Source organism: Hippoglossus hippoglossus, chromosome 24 (assembly GCF_009819705.1).
Source record: "Hippoglossus hippoglossus isolate fHipHip1 chromosome 24, fHipHip1.pri, whole genome shotgun sequence".
Lineage (NCBI taxonomy): Eukaryota > Metazoa > Chordata > Actinopteri > Pleuronectiformes > Pleuronectidae > Hippoglossus > Hippoglossus hippoglossus.
The window spans coordinates 13,178,748-13,189,141 of NC_047174.1; the positions used below are offsets into that span (position 1 = coordinate 13,178,748).

The window sequence follows — 10,394 nt, forward strand, 5'->3', positions numbered from 1 at the left end:
GAGGAATCAAGTTTTTTTTTAAGTCTTATTAAAACAACACATATTAACACTTAGTGCATCTGACAGAATTGAGTTTAATCTCATCAAATCCACCCTCCACCTTACGTGGCTTATCACGGACAGAGAGGGTTCGTGAAACGCCGTCCCTCAACCGCCAGTCTGACAGGAGCACAGGAACACTATTGTTTCAGTCTTTTAAATGAGATTCCATGACTTGTTGTTGCAGATGAATTATGTATGTGTTGCTGTGTTGATATGTGATAGACGAGGTCTCTCTGGGAATGTAGGACACATGCTTATGCATAACAATGGTCTTCAGTTGCATTCTCACCGACAAATTGGCCGAATATGTCCAGTGTTCTCGTCTTCATGAAAGAAAGTCTCCTCGGTTTATCTTGTGATTATCGCTCATGCAGCTGCCGCAGACGAATCAGGTCCATATCCCACTTTATCAAATGACGGTTACACTCTATTCAAATGTCCATGTACTTTCACTCATTCTTTATTCTTGAAAAATGCAGCCATATGTTCTGTTGGTGACATGAAGCTGATGATAGCTTTGTCTGTTTAAATCATGAATTCTTCATCGTTGACATCTGTTGATGTCTTTGTCGTGCTTTTCATCTTACCAGACACGAATCTACACATTGGTCTGTTCCCATTAGGCCTCTATGAATTGGTCTGACTCAAATAAAAAAGAATGTTCATAACTGTTCCACTGAGATGATATAACTGTGTACATGGGTATGTTTTTTTAAGTTGATACCAAGCCCTTCTGAAATACTTTCACATCAAAAACAGCCACTATTATGATGTTCTTTTCTTTTTTTGTGGATTCAGGTGCATATGACAGTTTTTTTTTAAAGATTTGATGCTTTTATTGAATTGCTATTTTACATTTTTTAAGACACATTTCAAAAAGTGTAGGTCAAACAAAGACTAGATCTTAAAAATCCCACATTTGCAATGAAATAAAATAACATATGGGCAAAGAAGGATAATATCCAACTGTCACAAATGATTCTTATGAACTTTGATATGGATAGATAGATAGATAGATAGATAGATAGATAGATAGATAGATAGATAGATATTAAGTGAGGAAGAGAATAAAAAGTAAAATAGTTTTCAAATAATTTAATAATTAGCAAGAATCTAATATACAACATATATAATAAATAAAGCTGATAAAAGTGATTGAACTAAAACTGTGACCTTGGTATATGTATTGAATATACACACAGTGTTAGTGTCAATGGCCTATTGACCGTGGGCAAAGTAAATCCTTACCGTCTACAAGTATTTGGATAAATTATGGAATTGCTGTTGTTTGACCTGCAGAGTTTAAATGGCTTTTTTAACGTTTGAGTTCAGACACTGATATTATGTCCGATGTCTTTATGTGACTGGTTTATTGTATTATTACTATTAAACTATATTTCCATAAAGAGACAGACTTTGGATGACTGAGCTCTTAACACATATCTCGGTCTCTCGGTTCTCTCTCCACCGGAGGGGCAACCTGGAAATCCCTGTGCGCGGTGAAGTGCCGCCGCTCGGGGAGGAGGATCGCCGAGCACCGGGCCTCGAGGCGCCGGTCCGCAAAATGTACGGTCTTCCTCTTCTTCTTTATTGTTTAACATCCTCAAATGCGATGATAGGATTAATGAAGCGCGTCTGCCGGATCCATATGTCGTCTTTAGTGTCGCTTGGGCTTAATTAAAACCAAATGGATACTCGGGGGCTCCGGGGTCCTCCTGCAGGACGAGCGACTCAGGCCTCCTCCTATCGCACATTTATCACTGTGGAAGCTGTGATTTTGTTGTTAAGAAAAAGAGGATATTTACTTACTGACTTTCTGATGTGGGGGAAAGCTGGAGCATCATTCATTTATTTGGCTGTGGAATAAAATGTAAAAGATCCCATTTTACGCATGGATCAGACTCTGTTTCTTTCAGAAACACTGGATTTTTCACCAGATTATATCATATGTTGCTCAGATTATATATTTGTATTAATATGAAATCGTTGTGAAATTGTGTCCCATCATTTTTTAGATGTAAATTGTTTTTATGTATTTATGTGTGTTATCATCCTTGTCTTTATTTGGGTCACGATTTCAGGTCGCCACTTGTGCCAAATCCAAATTGCTGTCATTGTCATGTAAATTGATCAGAAACATATAAATCAGTGTTATCTGTGTAGCCTAAAGTGAATAAAAGTAGAACGGGCTCCATGTTTAATAGACTGCACGGCGGACACCAGTCAGCTGTGTGCGGCTCTGTGATTGTGTGCGTTATAATGGGCGCTAATTGGGGGTCAAATGCGCAACAAAGCCGTTGAACGGCAGCGAAAAGTCACCGCGCCATGCAGTTATAAGAAGCTTGATGACGTCTCCTGTCACATCCTAATTAGAGCGATATAGCACGAGCCCTCTTCATCATCTTCCTCTTCTTTAATCCATGCATGCACGAGCCCCTGGAGCTAATATTATATCACATACCCCCCCAACGCAAAGAGGGGCGTTCACAGAAGTATCCACATGTGCCGTACACACGACTGATGACAGGGAATGCAACAGATGACTGGATCTGATCAAAATGATTATGTTGCACTGGATCCCAAAGACAATTCATATCATAATAATATTACTTATAATATGCTTTCATGGTTTAATATATTCTTTTAAAAGGGTCACAAATGTATCTTTTTTCACATAAAAGTGTTATTTCCCAGGATGATGGCTTATTTACCCACGTGCAGCACATGGACCCCAGCAGATAGTGCCTGTGAAGTCTTAACGCCTGGCCTCTGTGCTGAGCTGATTCTTTTTGTGTGTGTAACGTGTCTTTCGGCTCCTGTTTGCCGCTGGACTCTGAACAGCCAGAGCTCATTTTTTCCCATTTTCTCCGTGTGTGAATTGGCCCGAGCGGTGCAGCCCGTCAATAAAAAATGTTGGATTATCCTCTTTATGAGACGGGATTAGCATAGCTCTCCCCCTTCCGACGTTCACATTCCCCCCCAGTCGTGGCAAGGAATCCGCGGACCTGTGACGTGGCAGTGAAGTGGCGGTGGTGCAAGTCAAGTAATCGACCTTTTTTTTTTTACTGCAAAGCACAAATGGCACGTTTAATGTGGGTCAAAGATGTTTGTGCTGCTATGAAATCTAACATGAGGGTAACTCTTCCTTCTTTAATGGCGTTGTTGACATATTTTTTTTGTGTGTGAAACAGAAACAGGAATAAACACAGAGGATGTGGATTGATTTTACGCACGAGTTGGATCAGGTTCAAGTGGTCTTTATTGTGGTTTAGTGTGTTTGTGGCCTCCTCACTGCTGCGGCCTTATTGACAAAATGTGTCCTCATCATAATTTATCATCTTTGAAAGGGCGAACACTGCAGGAGACATGGGAATAAAATGATCTAATTCACAGCTGGGTTCGTGGCGCATGTTTTTACGCACAAAGCAAAATTGCATACAGGTACAAGGAATCACAATTTATTTAATAAAAAAAACTAACACAAGGGGGAAGTTAATAATTCATAAACACATAATGGACATGTATGAGCACACGCACTGATTGTCTCTTATAACTAGTCTTAAACATATTTCTCATAAATTAAATAGTGCATCCAGGTTCATGTCAGAGCTGCCCTCACACTCTCTCTACACAACACACACACACTCTCTCTCTCTCTCTCTCTCTACAACACACACACACTCATGCACATCGCTTTGATCAAAGGGGCCCTTCAGCGTGCCAACGAAATAAAAAGACAAGAGAGGGGAGTCTTTAAGGAGCTTAGAAGAAAACCTGACCTATTCCTCAAACTCAGCCAACTTAGGCTTGGATCTTTTTTTTTTTTTTTTTTGCTCTCTTGATCTTTTTTTCCCCTTTTGGTCAACAAATTTGTTCCGTGTCCTTGATCAAAGTTGGGGAGAAGTCAGTCTGAATGTTCAATAAGTTAAACCCAACAAGTGAGACTGGCAGCCCTGCTCGAGGTAGAAGTTAGGGCCTTTGCTGCTTCCCAAACTTGGGGCTTTGTTACATGTGAAGTCTGCAGTTTATGGAAAAAATGTCCCTTTACTTTTGTCCTCTCACAACACTTGAAACTTCCACGCTGCCTGGTCTTTGTAATCCAAACAGTCCGTGTTGAAATTGAGCTTCCACGATGAAGCTGTCTGGTCCTTATAGTCCAGGCAGTCCGCGGGGCCGCTGAAGCCGAGGCCCGCCGCTCCGTACGCCGACGAGGAGAGGGAGGAGGCCGGGCTCAGGTGGCTGGAGGCGCCGTTGCTGCCCATGGGGCTCATAGCGGCGCCCGAGAGCTGGTGGTGCATAGGCGACAGGTAGGAGCCGCACTCCATGCCGGTGAAGTAGGACGAGGAGCCCGTGTAGCCCTGGTTGTAGCCCGACGCCTGCGTGTAGGCCATGGGGTAGGAGCGCTGCATGCAGGAGGAGGAGGAGGTGGAGAGCGGGTCGGAGAGCGGGGAGATGGAGGCCGGGCTCCAGATAGACACCGGCGCCGCGCTGCTGCTCACAGCCGGGAGCGAGGTGCTGGAGGGCGGCGTAAACTGGCCGCTGGCTCCGCTCTCGGAGCTGGGCTCTCGGAGCGGGGAGCACTTCTTCTTCACCGGCCTGCTCACTGCTTTATTCTGCACTCCACTCTGGGTCTGCTGGGCCTGCTGGCGATGCTTGGCCCGTCGGTTCTTGAACCACACCTAAAAAGAAAAAGAGCGCTAGAATTAGTTAAATCCTGTTTTAGAAAAACATATTTATTTTTGTACTGTTTCCAGAATTTAAGGTATACTCCACTGACCCTGTAATGTCACTGTAAATAAATAATCAAAATTTTAAAGCGATCAGAAACTCAAATCAAATATTTAATTGTAGGCCTACATCTGAGACAACTGTGTTTATTTTTAGTTTTTACAAATTAGAATTTGTATTTATAGTTTTAAAAGTAAATTGCCGATAGTCTTGCAGATTCAATTCAATTGCTACATGGTTTATCATTCTGTAAATTATATAACCTGAGGGAAATTGGCATTTGTGAATATGGGCTCTAACCGTTATATTGATTGATGACAATTCAAAAGTGGGTCACTCACAAAGGGAGCTAATCAAATAACAGTTGATCAATCAATTACATTAAATGAACAAAAGTCTTGAAGAGGACACTCTGCAGTAGTGGGCTGCTGTGTGTGTGTGTGTGTGTGTGTGTGTGTGTGTGTGTGTGTGTGTGTGTGTGTGTGTGTGTGTGTGTGTGTGTGTGTGTGTGTGTGTGTTTTTGATTTGATTCTCACCTGCACTCTGGACTCGGGCAGGTTGATCTTTAAGGCCACCTCCTCCCTCATGAAGATGTCAGGGTACCGGGTCTTGCCGAACAGGTTCTCCAGCACGTCGAGCTGGGCCCGGGTGAAGGTCGTCCTCTCCCGCCTCTGTTTGCGAGGGGCGCCTGGGAAGAAAACGAAAAGGATGAAATCTGTTATTTTAGAAATACGGGAAACGAATTAAGCGCAGCGAATTTCGAGTGGACAGACTATTGTAATCGATGGAAAACAATTGTCAGAGATTTTCTCAAATATCTGACCCAATTCGAATAATTAAGACTTCAAAAGTTCTAACGAGGTATTTTATAATAAGTAACCAATGGAAGTAGCATATCCATTTATGATTAATTTAAAATAATGATTCGATCATCAATTTAATAACCAACATACATGATGCAGAATACATTTCCTTCAGTCTCTTACCGTGGTATCCCACAGATGGATGCAGCAGGTCCACTCCTGAGGTAGATAAGCTCAGTCCGTTCACCGTGTACGGCGGCTGCTTCAGATAGGACATCATGCTGGCGTCCGTTCTGTGAGGAGGCTCCGGTGGGAAGAAATTAATGAAAAACGTGTTTTAATCCTCGCGAGTCTCCGGTTTTGATGTTTCACGACCTGAAGTCGGGACACAAAACAAGATGAGGTTGTTTTTTTAAAAAAACGTGTGAAATCGTCCTCTTGCTCGAAGGATGTTGGGATTTCTCTCTCGTGTCCGCCGCGTTTTTACGCACAGCCTTTACGCACAGCGCTGGGTCGCAAAGAAGTGGGCGTCCTCGGGCTCTGCGGGCTCTTAAAGCCGAGTGGAGACCCCCAGCTGTCCCCTGTTGGACTCACGATGCTGTCTGGCTGACAAGCGTTTACGCCATCACCCCCCCACTCCCCCCCCACCCCTCCAAACACACACTACTGCTACTATAACCCCGCCCATCCCTGTTACCCCCCTCCTCAAACACACCCCTCTCTCTCCTCTAGTTGCTGCTGCCACCAAAACAAACATTGTCGTTAAAAAATGCGCACACTCGCTGGGGCCCCAACCGGGCCTCAATTAACATATACCCACAGGTTAGGCGAAGCTAATAGACAGCTGATTGGGGGGCCATTTGCAGAACAAAGCCCACTGTTGACGGATAAGTAATGCTGATAACAAAGACTGCAGGGAGCAAACAAAGGAGCCAATACTGCAAACTGAGCGCTCATTCAAACACAGCCGAGCATCTTCATTTCTATATCTGCAGGCCCCATTGTTGGTTTCCACTAAAACCCATGTACATTCAAATGTAACCACATTAAATAAGAAGGACAACTTTAGCAAATAATTAGAAACATGGAGATGTTCTCTCCCCCCCTCCCCAAAAAAAGTCAAGGCGATAGCACTGACGTATTATGACACTCCTCAGGGCGATTCCCCGTCCTTCACTAATGAATTGCTCCCGATAATTAGATTTGGAAGGTGAGACTATCGAAAAGTGTTGATTAGAGAGGAGCACTTAATCTTAATCTAAACAAACAGGGAGATGGCCCACTACATTTGTCTCCAGCTCTTGGAAATACAACAACAACGATTAAATAAAGTTTTACAGGGGAAAAGAAACGTTACGTTTCACTCTGATATTTTACCAAAAATACAAATTAGATTCAATTTTTATTGGTAAAGCGACTGTTTTATATAAATTAGCGGAATTCATGTCTTATTTCAAATAACAGAGCAACAATTCAAACTTTTACGGAGACAACAACACCAGAGGAAACAAAAAACAATTACTTAGCTAAAAACATAGCTATATTTAATTCCTATTGAAATATCACATGAGGATCTCATCAGTAAACTTAACCTATAGATTAACTAGGCCTTTGTTAAAAAGCACTTCGTTTCTTAGATTTAAAAAAAAAAGTGCTATATAAATAAAGTTATTATTATTCTAAATTATGGGGATTCATGTATGAGACAAACGTGTGATTGTTTATATAATGTAAAATTTCATCACGTTTATATTATAAAGGTATTGGTAAATCACACGCAGAATATGACTAGTACTAGAATCATATTGTGATTTTAAGTTAATTTAATTAAATTTTTTAAAAGTTAGGCACACACATGCATGACAAAGAGAAATAACTATTTAATATTATGCACAAGAGAAAATTGTTTACAGGCCCCTAAAATCTTTCAGATCATATTTAAATATATTTTTTTTTATCAACAGCTAATTAGTCTCCATGTTTGTGTCTGTGGCCTCTGCCACGTTTAGTGACGCCTACCTGTAGAATAAGTTCCCAGGGGACCCGGGGGTGCGTCCTTCTTTAATGATGGATGATTATTATGTGGAGCCATACGGACACTGCTCCGCTCAATCTGTCACTCTTCTCCTCCCCGGGCCACCGCTTGCTCCACATCCGTTCATAATAAATACCCTGCTGCCTCCTCGGTAAGTTATTATTATTGGCTACATGAGATTTTTTTTTTTTCTCCTTTTTTCCCCTGTAAAGAAATTAACGAGATAATCCGGACGGGCACGCGCTGGCCTGATTACAGGAAGCCAGCCTCGAATCCGTCATTCAGGCCTCCGTAATTTTCGGCGTCAGGAAAATAAAACAAAGACTGGCATTGTATATATGAGACCAGCCTGACTGCCAGACAACCGGGACCCCCACACCCACTATAAAAATAAAAATACCAACACAGCATAACCAGCACTGCAGCTCACTTTCCCAAACTGACACACTAAGGATGCGCCTATTATTATTATTATTATTATTATTTATTATTAATTATTATTGTGAACGTTTTATATCATTACATAATTATTTATTTTATCATCATTTTTGATTATACATATTTTTCAAATGTAGAAAACAATTTTGCAAATCACAGCACAGGCAAAATGGAATAAAAAAATATAAAACAAAAAATATATATATGGAAGAATAATAAGGTGATTTCAAAAGCTTATTCTGTTCCACTAATATACAATTATAATATTTGACTTATTGACACTGAACGATTCAGTTCAGTCAGACTTTAACTTGACTTCATCCCCCCCCACCTCTAACATGCTGAGTGCATCCAGAGACAATGTATATACAGGCTATAGACCACCTATTATGTGAAGTTATCCACTGTCCTGCCATTACTCGCTTGACTGCCCCCCCCCCCCCCCCCCCCCCCCCAGCCCAGAGGACACCGGCCCCAGAGGCACAGAGGCAGAAAAAGTTGGCTTTTTAAACACCCTCCCCAATTATCTCCTGTAGGCTGCTGTCTGTCTGTCTGCTGCCCCTCACCAGCAATTAGATGACAAACTGTTTCCCAAAAATACACTTTACAAAATGTGAACCGCGAAAGAGAAACAGTCACGTACTTCAGTTGTTTGAAAAGGCCTTTATTTCCCCAACGCCTCTCTCTGGTGTAGCAGAGTGGTTTTTATGAAGCTGCTGTGATTATATTCTCCTCCGGGTGGGAGCTTGTTGGCTGTGGATAATACTAAGAGATGCTGGGTATTTATGTGGAGAGAGAGAGTGGAATTGAGGGAGGGAAGGAAGGAAGGAGGGAGGGAGGGAGAAGATTTATAGCATCCAGTGTAAAGGAGAGAAAATGTGATGATGTGCAGATGTGTGAGAGGATGCAGCAGCTGGAGGAGAGAGGCCTGGTGGTGCAGCATCGGCACCACAGCATCATTGATTATGGATTATAGCACACTTTGTATCATTTAACCATAAAGTAAATATGTAAGATATTATTCACAGCAGTTATAATGAATGCATTCATTTGATATTATTTTATTTTATAAGACCAAGTGCATATTTACGTTTTTTTTTACAGACCAGGTACAGATGTGTTGCAGCAGCCAAGTCTGTGGATCCCAATGATGATCAAAAGCATTTTATATATTTTCATTTTATTTGACGTATTATTTCAGGAGATTATTCTCTCCACAGTCGCCAAAGTGCTTGATTGTTGTGGGAACTGTTGGGTTTCTCTATGATTTTTACATTACTATGTAAAGTTACCTTGAAATAATGTATATTATGATTTGGCACTATACAAGTAAAATTGAATTGAATAAAATAGAATTTATTATTTATTTATTCATTCAGTCATTTAATTATAATCAAGTACACTAATAGGCCCTGGTTTATATTCTGATTAAACGTTACATATAGACTCAGAGGATGTTAAGCTGCAGGATATACACAGTTGGTTTTCTTAGATTAAGCTGAGCAAGCAAAAATTGAAGTAGTGTTTTGAAGCAGTAACTTCTCTGGGGTCTGTCACGCTTGGATTCCTGTGTAACCCTGTAAGCAGATTTAAGAAGAAAAAAACGGGGCCCACCCCCCTCCACTGCGGACCCCCCGCCAGCACCACACCACAATTATATGTGGAGTTGATCAAAAATGTCTGAGTTACACACCATGACACAAAAAAGGTATTTACTTTCATGAAGATTTACCTCTCGCCCTGTTTCACACAACCTCAATCTGTGTCCACTTCCATTTTGGGATTAAATAAAATGTCTGTGCTGGATTAGCAATGGAGCTTAATTCTGCTCCTGCTCTTTCCGCTGAACTGCAGACCCGAGTCTAATCCCGAATTCAAGTGGAGTTCTCTCTTATTTTCCAAATCGGTTTCATACCATTTAGGCAAATCTCTGTCCTCAGCAGTGATCGCTGAGAGGAGAGGGTTGATGCTGCAGAACAAGCAGCAGGTTAGAGAACTAATTAGGAGCCTACATGATGAACAGACTGTGAGGGCTCGTGGGTCGTTAGACAAGCCTGAAATCAATACTGACTATGGCAAATCATTTACTGTATTTATGTGGACACCTCATTGTGTATTATGACTGCCGTGTTTTGCTTTTATCAATAAGGTTAGGAGCTACTTTTTCATTTAGGTTGTTAGTGACTGAAAGCGTTTGAAAACATGAAGGAAAAATGAATAAAAATAAAACTCTTCCTTTATTTTTACTGGAACTTTTCCATTTTTTCCCCTCGTGATTGTGCAAAAACAAACAGCCCAACAGGGCTTAAGTATCTGGTGGGCCTTGTCGTCCACAGCAATGTTCCTGG

General features: G+C 41.5%; 1 protein-coding gene across 1 annotated transcript; it reads right to left on the reverse strand.

Annotated features, from left to right (window-relative positions):
* Nucleotides 1–3,283: 3,283 nt before the first annotated feature.
* On the reverse strand, nucleotides 3,284–8,816 carry LOC117758549 (homeobox protein OTX2-like). Its single transcript, XM_034580324.1, has 4 exons — nucleotides 8,690–8,816; nucleotides 5,757–5,948; nucleotides 5,307–5,458; nucleotides 3,284–4,721 (listed from the first exon to the last, which is right to left on the reverse strand). Exons 2-4 carry the CDS (start codon nucleotides 5,851–5,853, stop codon nucleotides 4,101–4,103), a joined length of 870 nt encoding a protein of 289 aa, XP_034436215.1. The 5' UTR covers nucleotides 5,854–5,948; nucleotides 8,690–8,816; the 3' UTR covers nucleotides 3,284–4,100.
* Between the last annotated feature and the right edge of the window lie 1,578 nt (nucleotides 8,817–10,394).